At 37.5% G+C, this 14155-nt stretch overlaps 1 protein-coding gene across 1 annotated transcript in view; it reads right to left on the bottom strand.

Moving 5' to 3' along the window:
• LOC145691053 (uncharacterized) overlaps positions 1 to 12751 on the bottom strand; it is a gene marked incomplete in the record, with an annotated part of 199934 nt that extends 187183 nt beyond the window's left edge. The window contains 2 exon segments of the mRNA XM_081766689.1: positions 8797 to 9154; positions 12630 to 12751. Coding sequence (XP_081622815.1) covers positions 8797 to 9089 — 293 coding nt within the window.
• Positions 12752 to 14155: the final 1404 nt, after the last annotated feature.

Here is a 14155-nt window from a genome sequence, read left to right as displayed (position 1 = left end):
GAATGTCCTGAGTGAGAGAGTGCATACTGAAGACATTCTGTAGACTTAGAACCACGCTCTGAGAATCGATGCAAACGAGCACACGACGTAAAGAAAGTGAAAGAGCATGGTCCAAGGCAAGCTTAAGTGCAATTAGTTCAGGGGTAAACACGGAACACAGGCGATGCAAATGGAATTAAGAGCTGCCCTCGTCAGTGACAAAGGCACAGCCTACGGAATCACCATCGTTAGAACCGTCCGTATAGAACACACTAAAATCGGGGTACTGATCTAACAGTGCGGCGAACATCTGCTGGTACACCTGGGAACTAGTAGCTTGTTTCGAATGCAGAGACAAACTGGTATCATAGCGAGGTACACGAAGCAGTCATGGTGGAATAGCACAAAACTGAACCAAAGAAAGAGAGGGCCACACGAAATCATCAGCAAGGAAACTCTCACACGCCCGTATGTACCATGGACGTGTAGAACGAGGACGTGCAGCATAGCGCTCGTAATTCCGACCACCATGGACACGTGGTCTACAAGGGTGGTCTGGAATACAGCGCACATGTGCAGAATAATTAAGAAGGAGCCTCCTGCGACGATACGCTAGGGAATGTTCGTTGGCTTCAACGTACAGGCTTGAAACAGGACTAGTGCGGTAGGCGACAGTAGCAATCCGAATACCCAGGTGATGCACTGTATCAAGTTGGCGCAACAAGGAATCACGAGCAGAGCCATAGGCAATACAGCCAGTCTAACTTGGACCGAATTAGACTACGGTACAAACGAAGTAGAACAGTACGATCAGCACCCCACGTGCGGTGGGAAAGGACACGAAGGAGATTCAGAGCTCGAAGACAAGAGTATTTAAGTTTCCGTACATGTGGTGCTTACGACAAGCGACGGTCAAACACCAGACCCAAGAAACGGACTGTATCAACGAATGACAAACGGGTGCCATCGAGGTACAAGTCCGGGTCAACAACGCACGTACGCTGCCGGCAGAAGTGAACACATTGGGATTTCTCGGTGGAAAAGCGAAATCCAGTCTCATTCGACCAGCGAACGAGACGATTGAGAGTCAGTTGAAGCTGTCGAGTAATGCCGCGAAGGTGGCGGGAGCGACAGAAGATGACAAGATCGTCAACATAAAGCAGACCAGACACAGGAGCCTCGATCTGCGAAAGAATGCTGTTGACTGCGACAGCAAACAACGTGACACTAAGAACACTGCCTTGTGGAACACCATTTTCTTGTACAAAGCGCTCTGAAAGAGTAGAGCCCACACGCACTCTAAAGTGTCGCTCGTGAAGAAAATTCGAAATAAAGTGGGCCATATGCCCACAAGACCCCAGTCATATAATTGTTTTAGGATTCCGTAACGCCATGTGGTGTCATACGCCTTCTCTAAGTCGAAAAATATAGCAACAAGATGTTCGCCGTGGAGAAAGGCGTCTTGAATTTCACCCTCAAGATAAGCAAGATTGTCGGTAGTGGAGCGGAAACGACGAAATCCACTTTGAAATTTGCTCAAAAGGGAATGCGATTCCAAATACCACACCAGGCGCTTGTTGACTATTCGCTCTAGCAACTTACAGACACAGCTCGTGAGAGCAATGGGTCTGTAGCTTGTGGGGCTAGTTGAGGCTTTCCCCGGCTTTAAGATGGAAAGAACCAGGGCCTCACACCAAGCAGGTGGAAAAAACTCCTCAACCCAGAGGCGATTATACAGCTGCAGTAATGCAAGCTGAGAATCGCGGGAGAGGTTGCGCAACATATCATAGGAAACACGGTCAAGCCCGGGAGCAGTATTGGACGATTCGCGGAGAGCAGAATCGAACTCAACGAGCGTGAAAGGAGCCTTATGGTCCTCACTGTTGGAGGTACGGAAATTTAACGGGTTTCGCTCCAGCTGAGGACGGGAACGAGCCAAGGCTGGTGGGTAGTGATCTGACTCAGAGATAGTGGCAAAATGGTGGCCCAATATATTGGCGATCTCTGAGGGATTGGTCGCTAGAACACCATGCACGTTTAAGGCTGGAACAAGAAGTAAAGAAGCGGATCCGTTTAGGGAGCGAACCCGACGCCACACAGTTGACATAGGTGTGCGACTACTAAGGGACGAAACGTAATTCTTCCAGCTTTGGCGCTTCGAGAGCTTTACCAGACGTCGAGCACGAGCACGTAGAATGCGGAACTGCTGAAGATTGTCTTCTGTGGGATGATGATTAAAAGTGGCAAGAGCGCGCCGACGAGCCTGGATAGCCTCACGGAGTTCCGCAGACCACCATGGAACACGCCGGCGGGAAACGTCGCCGCCGCATTCTGGAATGGAACCATGAGCAGCATCAAGAACAGTCTGCTCAAAAGCCTCAGCCACAACAGCTACAGGGAGATCATCACGACAATGCCAGCATTGCTAGAATCGAATCGGTACGGTTAACGGAGATCTGTAATGCAAAGCGAGGATATGACATGCACAGTAGCAGTAATTATAAGGACAATCGATCTTTACGAGTGCAGCACTTCAAAACGATGATAATCGACGGAACCAAGGTGACGCAGTGAATAATGACAGGGAGAATGCGCGTACAAATAATCAACAAGATTTGTCGGAAAAGCTTCTCAGTGATAGAGATAAAAATTTGGCGTATTAACCGCAGATCGGGGCCACATCGAGGAAATAACCGAAATCGACGAAATAATGGCTATAAATGGAGAAACTAAAATAAAGAGAGGAGAAACCGGGACCGAAATCGCGACCAGTGAGGTGAGATCACTCAAAACTGGAAGGATATGGGCTTCAAGTTGGGATATCCATCAAGAAAGAAAAAAAATAGTCAAATCACGAACAATGAATTTTGCGTACGAAAATTTACATTTGAGTTTGACTCGCATTTAGATCAGGATGCAAGAAGTAACACTGAAAAATATAAATTCGAAGAAACTATTGTTAGGCCGAATGGTAACAATATTCTGCCTATATTAACACTCATGTGAACGGCATAGAAAAAAAATGTGTGTCACGGGAGCGGCAACGTCGCAAGCGTCTTATGATCTTTCGAAGGAAATTAGAAAGGATATTTCATTTCCGAAATTACCATCAACTGAATACGTCCCCATTATAGATTATAGTGGGAAGTTTAAAAGAAAATGTAGAGGCAGGACTGTCGTCCCCGTTGAAATAGATTCACTTGCATTCACATTAGAAGTTTCTGTCGTAGCCGACCTTAATGAGAAATTTTTTATGGGTTTGAATGCATCAGGGCAATTACAAAGTATCAATAATCTTAGTCACGATAACACTTCATTAGAATACAACAACATTAGAGTAGTAGTCTCTCTTTTTCCCATTGAATCAAAAAAATGCGGCGATGCTGATGACACTTTGGTCAAATCAGCTGATGAATACAATATCAACACAAAATATCCACACATTAGTAATATCAGTTGTAGTCAAGATGATACGGTTGTTACACGAGTTTCATCAAAACAATTGAAAGCAGCTGTTAGTCGTGCATGCGCACTAGATCACAGCCAAAAGAGCAGTTATAGGATTTATTGTTTCAGTATAGAGACATTTTAACGAACTACTCCGGAAGGTTCGAAGGATTCTAATATGAAATGGAAATCGATACTAATGAACCAGTGGTTCGAAAACAGTATCCATTCACGTAGAAACATTTACCTTTGTACAAGGTGAGATCAAAAATTTATTGCAATTGGGTATTATCACAAGTTGTCAATCCATTCACAGTAACCCTATTTTAGTTTATTTATTTATTTTAGTCTTATTTTACAAGGCGAAGTTAAGGCTCCTGCCTTGTCTTCCACTTGACCATGCAATACAATAGTATCATAATTAGTAATACAATAAAAATAATAAAATATATAAAACACTCCCAATCAAACGAACACACACACACACATACACACACGCGCATCACATCACGCTAGTTGTTCCAAAGAAGAATAAAAAGAGGAGATGTATCGATTTGAGATCGATTAATCAGCATTGAGGTTTGTTGCTAATTAAACCAGACGGAATAGGAGATTTGTTGGTTAAATTGCAGGGAAAATCATTCAACGCATTTCTGGACCTCCATTCTTTGTACCAACAGTGCTACTTGCACGCGAAATAAAGATTTACAGCGTTCAATTTTGAGGGACAGTGCTATCAATATCAGAGAGTACCCTTCCGTCACCGTAATGACGGACGAGCCTTTAATGCTATGATGTGCTAGGCCCAGATTTACACAGCCAGATCATCAAATATACCGATGACCATTTGGTCAAAAATAACAATTACGAAGAACATATGAAGTTATTAGACAAATTTTCGCAAAATCTAAGGAACATATCATCACGTTGAATATTTATAAGTGCATGGTTTGTGCACTGCAAGTATCGTTTTAAGGATATATTATTAGCTCAAAGAGGATAAAGAAGGATGAAAAAACTTTCAAAGCAGTTACCAAGGGTCACTAATATTAAAAGATTGCAATCTACATTGGGATTATATGCGTGGTGTAAGAACTTTTTAACTAATTGCGCTATACAAGTCGCCCCATTATATGAATTGCAGGCTAAAGGCAATGGCAATGGAATGAAATGGCAATGGAATGAACAGTGCGAACAAGCATTTAATAAGATTAAAGATGATATTTGCACTAGCGTTTTGTTAGCAAATCCAGATTTTTCAAAACCCGGATTCCAGTGGATTACATTCGTGGATGATTCAACCGTCGGATTGCTTTGTACTCTTCGGCAGGTACAGGGTAAGCAAAAGCAAATTATTCAGTGTATTAGCCGTACTTTGATTCCATGCGAATATCGGTACACAATTTGAGAAATGGAATGCTTACCAGTGATTTACGCTTTAAGGAAATGGAAACCTATGTTATTAGGAAGACGCATAATTATTTTCACTGACATCACCATGCTCTTCTCTTCCTTAAACGTCTCAAACCATGGAATAATTGATCATTAGACCGGAGTGCGGAAATGACTCGATTTGAAAACGATGTACAATTTGTGCAGGGAAAAAATGACAAATTCATTGATGCTCATAGATTGTTACCATCAGATGAACACAGGCTACTTGAAGTACATTCATTCCGAGAGGTATGAATTTACCTCGCACGTGGATATTGATAACGTTTACTGAGTGAACAAAATGATCATATTTGAAGCACTTTTGCGTTGTAAGCAATTAAGTTTAATTGAATGGCAGTCAATCAGAAATAATCACTGAGGGCAAATTTAAATGCTGAAGGCTATTTAAGACCGGTATGCTCATGTGGATTTACTGCAATATGCGCATGTAAACGTGATGCAAAAGACCGTAAAGGGCAGCACACTATTGAGGATGAAAAATTAAATGAAATCTTTGAGTTTTACTTCCAACGATTATGCCGGTTAGGATAAAGGAGACGGTGATTATGAGAAATGAATGAAACGGTGGAATGAAGAAAGTGGGGCGAAACTGGAGAACTCCAAGGAAACCCACGCACACGGTGTTTGTGCACCACAAGCTTCACTGGCGGGAACTGAAATTTGAGATTGTCAATATATATATATATATATATATATATATATATATATATATATATATTAATCAAGTTCGAATTTGAAAAGAACGCTTATGTTTTAGTATTTGATTATTAATGATATGATTTTTAGTTTGCATATAACGTTTATTTATTGGATGAAATGTAAAAAAGTTGCAAAAAAAATATTACACCACACCATACACTCGTTAGAAATTTCGATTTTACCATACAAAAGGAAAAAAAATCATTTCAAGCAACACTTGCGAGACCAACACACACAACATGTATTATTGCTTAGTATTTAAATATTTTGGTGTTTACGTTAAAAATGAAATGAAATCTTTGAGTTTTACGTCCTACGATTATGCCGGTGAGGCTAAAGGAGACGGTGATGATTAATGAATGAAATGATGGGAATGAAGAAATAGGGAGGAAACCGGAGACCCCCGAGGAAACCCAAGCACATGGTGTTTGTCCACCACGAAATTCACTTGGCGGGGGCTGGGATCGAACCCGGGACCCCAAGCACCAGAGGTGAACGCTCTCCCACTGAGCCACCGCGACTCGCACGTTGTTTAATATGCTTTTATTTTCTGAATGAAATGAAGTAATATACTCAATGAAAAAGATTGAGAAACCTATTGACATATATATTTATGGTGAAAAACTAATATTTAAAGAAAAAGGTAAAGAAGAAAAGAAATAGACATAAAGAAGTACAATGACAAAATAAACATAATACTTTATTAATGGTGGCATAAAGCTGGATTTAAAGTAATATATGTGAATAACCTTTTCCTTAATCAGACAAGTGAAATGTGTTCTACTATACAAAGTGTTATCCAATATGCAGTTCCCCACGGTGAATTCTCCGTAACTCGCTAGAATATACAGTGTTCCTTCTTATGTTCAAGACTTGGTGTAAGGACGAGATTTATAGTAATTTACTACTACATTTGGAAACTTATTTAACTGTCGAACTGTCTCACCTCTTACATAGTTAAGCAATAAATTGAGTTCTATTATCTCTGCAAATTCTGCAATTTCATTAACTATGGTTCAGGTAAACGAAAAAAATACATATTTAAATAAGTATTAGAAGTATTGAAAAGATTTCACCCTTTTCAGGCTCACCAATTGCTTTGATCAAAAGAAGATAGTTTGCGTTAACTTCCAATTTATTAACCAAGACTCGTATAAAACACGGGAGAACTTATGGAACAGCATCTGTCACAAGCTTACACTTTATATGTTTATGTTTTTGTGCGCTTGACTACGCTCAAAGCACATTATATGGAGAAAAAAGAAGGAAATCGCCCATACACGCACACACACGGCCTTCCTTAGGACTGTACTTTCGAGGCAATGAAACCAAAAAAGAAGAATATGAAATGGACAGACATAAAGAAGTATAGTGACAAAATAACCAAAAGGCTTTATTAATGGTAGCTTAATGGTGGCGTAAAGCTGGTTTGAATGTCATACAGGTTGAAGAACCTTATGCTTAATCAGACAAGTGAAAATTGCTTTACTATATACAGTGTTGTCCAATATGCCGTTCACCCATTTTGAATTCTCAGTGACTTGAATGTATATACAGGGTGTTCCTTCTTACATTCAAGGTTTGGTGTAAAGATGAGATTTATAGTAATTTACTGTTACTGTTATGTCTCAAATCTTACAAAGTTAAGCAATCGGTTGAGCTTTTTCATATGTTCAAATGTTTGTGACTCCATTAACTCAGTTTATGGTAATGGAAAAAAAAATGCATATTTAAGTAAGTATTGCAAGTGTTGAAAAAATATCAGTGTTTTTGAGGGTTATTAATTGTTTGGATTAAAAGATGATAGACAGTTTGTGCTAACTTCGAATTTATTAACGAAGCCTGTTATAAAAGATGGGCTAGTTCTTGGAACAGCCTCTCTCACAAGCTTACACATGTATGTTTATCTTTGCTTTTGTGCGCTTCGCTTCGCTCAAAGCACATTATATGGAGAAAAAGACAGGAAATTGCCCCCTCCCCCCACACACTGCATTGCTTAAGAATAAACTTTCGATTTGGTCCCGTAGGTATGAGCTTTCCGAAAACTTCCTCTCTGCAAGCGCTTCGCTGCATGGGCATTGGCCGGGAAGGAACATTTATTCGGGTGCGTAATTCCGAACTGATCAGTACGGCTGTGATGAAACGCGCTTCCCGCTGTATTATCATGGATCAGTGGGTAGATTATTAAGATTAGTAAACTGTGCGGAAATAATATGTATTCAGATGTGATAGCTCAGTATGTTGAAACGCGCTCTCCAGCCTATCGCTAATGTCTAAGATGGTCGAGCATCACGAACAATGATTTTTAATTTACACATGTTTCAATATTATTTTGTGTCTTCATATATCGAGTAAAAGTGTGTTCCTTAAGCTATCGAAGTCAAAATTCAAAAGAACCGAATGAGAACGCATTCCGCACTGACGTGGACAATGGTGGATTATCACTCATAGAACCAGCTACTGGCCCCTGCAACTGCTTCTGACTCAATACCAAGACAGCGACGGCCTCAAAGTGGATTAGCCGGTCGAGCATTCTTGTATCATAAACACATTCATGAAAAAATCCACCTACAAATCTTTAATAATATACAAAAGGTAGATCTCACGAAAATGGAATATTATTAATTCGTGTAATTCAAAAAAGAATAAGTTTTACATATTTGTACGATTAATGTAACTTGCACATAATTTAATTAACAGGCATGATTATATGCGTTACATACTATGTAGTAGAATTTTATTTCTTGCATATTCATTTCTAGCTTATTATTTATATCCGGTTAATCTACATACTCATTAGAAATTTAATGGCACTTATTCTCATATCCGTCGCTCCCAGCTTCGGTGGAGCTTGGGTATAGGAATGGTAGAGTCGGTTTTCGTTGTGGAAAGACTGGAAAAATAGAGATGAAAGAAAATAAGTAGCATACTCGTGTTAGATAAAAATCAAACCAGCTCGAAAAACGCGATTTCAAAAAAAAAAAAATATTTATAAAAACATAGCTATGACGAAATAATGCATTTAAAACATACCTGAGGGCTTGAGGATTGTATGTTCCTCGATTACTATTTTCTTCAACGTCTTCGTCTTGTCCGTTGTTGTCAATAATAGTGGCAGAGATGTGACTGCTTGACCCTTTTGTGTTGTGTGTAAAATCGGAGGATTTTGTCATGTTGTTACTGTTGAAACGTTTAGCATTTCCAATTACTTCATTTGTTGGTAAACGCCTGACCAAACATATTGCTTTTGCAGTTAGTTTCCAATCTGATACTGTTTCATATTCATTACTTTCTAAAGTGATATACTCTCCTTCCTTTCCAGTTTTTCGTTCCTTATATTCCACACGTATTCCAAGAGGATCTTTATGATCATTGATGTTACTATTATACAGTTTATAATTAAATTCTTCAATGGGCTCGTTTTCTGTTTTCATTTCAACTTTAATAGGAACGTCTTCTGCTTTCATTTCAGTCTTATTACAGACAAAGTTCAAATAATGAAATGGCATTTTGCTAAAAACTTTAAGTTTGAGATTTGAAACCTGCAGATAATGTGAAAGCAAAACAAATAAATCTGAAAAAAAAATAAGAAATATATTATTCGCTTTAACAAAATTTATGAACGAGCCGGGAGAAGACAACGGTGAGCACAATTTTAGTTAAATTAAGTAGTCGCTTGAATAGTTTGGGATCAGACTAGAAATGTAAAAAATACTGAAACCAATATTTAGAGCATCCTAGATCTTGTTACAACTTACAGAAAAATAACGAAATACCTAAATACCGAAAATACAAAACCATACCGAAGTATGGAAATACTATCTAATAACCGATTTTTTCTTTACTGTCTGACTTGTTATATCAAATCCTAATATAATTTTCTCTTTTTCTTCTATTATAGGCCCTTATTATGTTTCATGTACATTATTATTTTTGTTTTTGCTATACACAGATAGTTGTATGAAAGTACGATTCTTGTTCTTTTTCTCTTTTTTCTAATTACATGAAGCTACAGGTTCTCTACCTAGGATCAACGCTGCATGACGACAGAAAAAGCTAAAAAGGTAAAATTTCCTGTGCTACATTACTAGCTTATATTCCTGAAATAGAACATAAAAAAAGGGTTATACAAATATTGTAGCGGTGCCTGGTTGAAGTCCCCGTGAGGGTACATCATTCTACAGCGGTCGGTGGTTTATTCCTCGTTGGGCATATTTTGCAACTTTCGACGTTATCGTACAGGCTGGTGGATAAGTGATTGTATAGTGCTTCCTTCGCGATTTTTTAATTAGCTTTAGTGGTTAAATAAAGTAACGTTCTATTAACCAACAAAAGAACATAATAGCACCTTGCACTATTGTTCGCTTTGCAAGTCCCCCCAGCTACTGGTTCCGAAATTGGTGGGATATATATTTCAATTTTCATGTCAGAATCATTACAAATTTTTGGTACGGTTTTATTCAAATTAAAAAGAAAATAAACTTTTGAAGGCCAGCTTAACATCTATTTTGCACGCCGTCAAATGTTCAAATTTCTCGAAATTGGTGTAGATACAAATTATAATTCTGGTGGTACATATTCGTACATATCGAGTACACATTTTCGGTACCCTTTTGATTCGAATTCAAAAGAAAAATAAAGAGTACGGCCCGGCTTGACCAGCCATCAAAAACTCAAATTTTTGAAATTGATGCGGGTAAAAATTCTAATTTTGCTGGTACAAATTTTGACATATTGTATTCAAGTTGCTACTACTGTTTTCATTCGAATCGGAAAGAATAATGACATGTTCTGCAGGCTAGCTTGATACACAATCAAAAGTACAAATTTCTCGAAATTAGTGGGAGTAAAAATTGTTTCATATTGAGTACACATTTTCAGTACCCTTTTGGTTTGAATTGGAAAGAAAACAGTAATTCTGTGGGCAAGCTTGACTTCAAGCTGGCTTCCCATGAAAAATTTTTCGAAATTAATGTGGGTACAAATTCTAATTTTGGTGGTACAAATTTGTACATATTGGGTACAAATTTTGTTCAGAATTTCATTCGAATTTGAAATTTGTTTGGGCCATTTTCACGGCCATTCAAACAGTCTATACACCGTGCTTTGTGTGTGCCTAAATGTAAGATAATCTGTAAGGTAATAAAAGATGTATGTGTACTTGTTTTTTATTTTAAATAAATAATTATTTATTTATTTACTCTGCCGCATCACATTTTGGAAGATTTACAGGTAAAGTTCAATTCTTAGCATGAAAATACATATTTATAAAAAATAAATTACTGCAGGCGATACAACTAAATACAAAGTAATACACCTGTATTTTATAAGTTAATGTTACTATTGTAAAATCCCAACAAATGCTTCTCTACGGGTAAAATAAGTAAGTGCATACGGGGATTACTGTATTTAAAAGTATTTTCAATGGGCGGTATATTTCTACACAGTGTACTGAAATTGTATTTTGTGTTTCAGGTTGACGCTAGTAGTATGAAACCATGACAAGTGGTACTGAATCTCGTATTATTGCCAAAATCCACTCGGTTTTAATACACTCGCTTAATTGCAAACGAACCGTCGCTGACGCGCCTGCTTCCTTCGGATGCGCTCCTTTGTTACGCTCAGGCCCTTCAGTTTTGCTCTGCCCTGGCTTGGTTAGATAGGATTCGTGTTTTAATAGCAACCTAGTACAGGTTCTTTGATGTTTCTTGGGGTGCGCTTTTTATACATGAATCCGAGGACCGTATTTATAAGCTAATCGTAAAAGAATTTAAATTTTCCAAAAATTGCTTATGATTGCCCCCATGAAATTAACTATGCCTTTTTAGTTTTCATGTCACCCAGTGCAAATCGTTTAGGAAACAATACGAAAAATTAGTGAAAAAATTCTAGTTTTTGAACAATTTTTTCGAGTGGGCCACCAAAAGTAAACCTGCACGTTGTAGTGTGTGAAGTGATTATAATAAAGTACAGCTAATATTGTATTAGAACAGTTTATAAGCTATCTAAGTAGTTTGTGGTTTCACATCTAGCACGGATTTCCACATTTAAAGAAAATGAAAATTAAGTGTAATATATTACAGATGGATATAGTATACATGAAGCTGCATCAGTTCCCGAAAGAGCAGCACGCTCATACTTTTATGGATTATTCATTGAGTGTGTACGAACTTACAAAGGGGGTAACAAAGCGACTTTTATTTACTTATCGACTGATACGAAAATAAAAAAGAACGTACCTGTACTTTATATCTGCATGTGTAGTGCCCTTGTACTTTATCTATGACTATGTGTGTGGGGGAGATTTTACGCATATCGCATGTCTTGTGCACATGGATACATCTTACTATTGCACTACGTAGAAAATTTATGGTATTTCATGTAGACGTGAAACGCAGATCACGGGGTTCTCATGTATACTATTACCTTTGGCAGAATACGTTGATAGAACTTTTCACTTTCAGCTTTGAATTTCAACGTAAATACACATATCAAATATCATGAACATGTAATTTCAATTATTTCCACACTACTCTATTAAAATATTATTAGAATTTCTCATGTAAATCTTACAAATCTCTTAATCCGTATAGCACATCTAAAGTTTGCATTGTAGGCCTATATTATTATTATGGACGAATGAGATGAGTCTTTCGAGGTGATTGTAAGATGCCAAATAACGTAGGTCGTTGTAAATATAGATAATAGGCGTGAAAAACAGGTGAAGTAACGGTAAAATAAATGAATCGACATTAAAGGGTCCTCAACCAACTCTGGATCTCTATAGTAAATCTCCACCTTGCATTGTATGTTATTATTATTATTACATATTACTGTTAGGGACGAATGAGATAATTCTTAAGAGATTGTTATAAGATGCCAAATACCGTAGATCGTTGCAAATATACACAATAGACGTGAAAAACGGGTGAAAATTAATGAATCAACATCAAAGGGTCCTTGGATATTGTCATGTGGCCCTGCGAAAGATATTTGAGAACAAAGAGAAGAGCCGTTAGAATTACAAAATCTTTGCTTGAAATACTAACCTGATTTATTAATTCATATTTTAATTTATATACTCAGATGAGACGCCTGGTAAGTACGGTAAGTAGACGGCAGTGATGCCTGTTTTGTAACAGCGAATTTCCCGTCCGAAGGGATGAAATTTCCCGATTAGACTCAAAATTTCCCGCGAGCTAAAATAAGTACAATTTACAACACCTAATGATAAATACTTTTGAAAAATATCACTTTAGATGGACTAAAAACGCACAGTTGAACTCACTCTCATGATATAAAAGCAACTATTTACAATATCTCAAATGTATGATATCACAAGGGTGCTGGCACAATATTAAAAAAAATATTTCAAAAACAATGTTAACTTTTTTTTTTTTTTTTTTTTTAACGAACACAATGCTTTTCTCTATGGTTTGGAAGGTGATGTTATGTTCGGTAAGGAAACACAATACAATTTTCTGGTCTTAACAAGATTTTTCTGTTGCTGCACATTACTTATTCCTTGCAAAAAAAAAAAAAAAAAAAAAAAAAAAAAAAAAAGCTGTAGCAATAGACAAAGTGTTTTGCCATTGCATTACATTAACTACACTAGTTCACTTTTAGCTACAGTAGTTAATGTAATGGTATTGCATTACTTTAACTAGTTCACTTTTACTATAAAAGAGCTCGACGTTAGAGGTCTTATACCTAGCTTTGGAATCGATCGCCGACACGGACTGTAACCCCTATTAAATTGCGGATCCGAAAGCCACTCCTTGTTAGATCTCTTAGTTTTATCTCCCTTTTTACAGTCGCTCGTCTTTAAAAAATAAAAATAAATAAATAAAAAGATTACCGCGAAAGAAATGCCGCATTTCTTTATTTCATCCTAATACGAAAGAAGATAAAATTAGACACTTCTGTAACACGAAGGACTTTTTTCGAAAAGAGGGCTACGTTTCTATGGAAAACAATTTCATAAAGTTGTAGGCATACAACAAATGATAGACTACATTTTTTGCCTCCCTTTGTTTGCTCTTTCCTATCATATGTATCGGATGAGTTCGATAATTCCTTTCATTTCGAAAGATAGCAGTGACACCTGTGTGTGTGCCAAAACACAGGACCATCAGACAACTGTATCTTCATTTGTTTTGGAAACTATGCGACGATTCAAAGATGGCGTCGTATAGTACAGTGGTGTCAAGATCGCGTTCGCAAAAAGACAGAGTTAAAAGGAATGCTAGTTGTGCAAAATGCTACAAAATAGTTAGAAACGGAATTATATGTGATAACTGTGATAGATGGTATCATTTTGATAAATGTTGTGAAGTTAGAGCGGATAATATTCCAAAAAATGACTGGCATTGTGAAGGATGCTTACAAACGACAATGGCGTCTACTCAAAGGTGTGAAAACAAAAGAAAATCGAACTGTGAATGTGATAATAAGGATCTGGTAAGTGAACTATTAGATGAAATTATGTCTTTGAAAGAAGTTATTAATATTTTGAAAGGTGATATTGTGAAAATCAAGCAAGAATATACTTCTGTGGAAGAGAGGCAAGTTAGGC

The sequence above is a fragment of the Thermobia domestica genome, chromosome 7, assembly GCF_964235325.1.
Source record: "Thermobia domestica chromosome 7, izTheDome1.hap1.1, whole genome shotgun sequence".
NCBI classification, from domain to species: Eukaryota; Metazoa; Arthropoda; class Insecta; order Zygentoma; family Lepismatidae; genus Thermobia; species Thermobia domestica.
The sequence above is the reverse complement of the archived record's forward strand: the minus strand, read 5'-3'. Positions and strand labels throughout refer to the sequence as shown.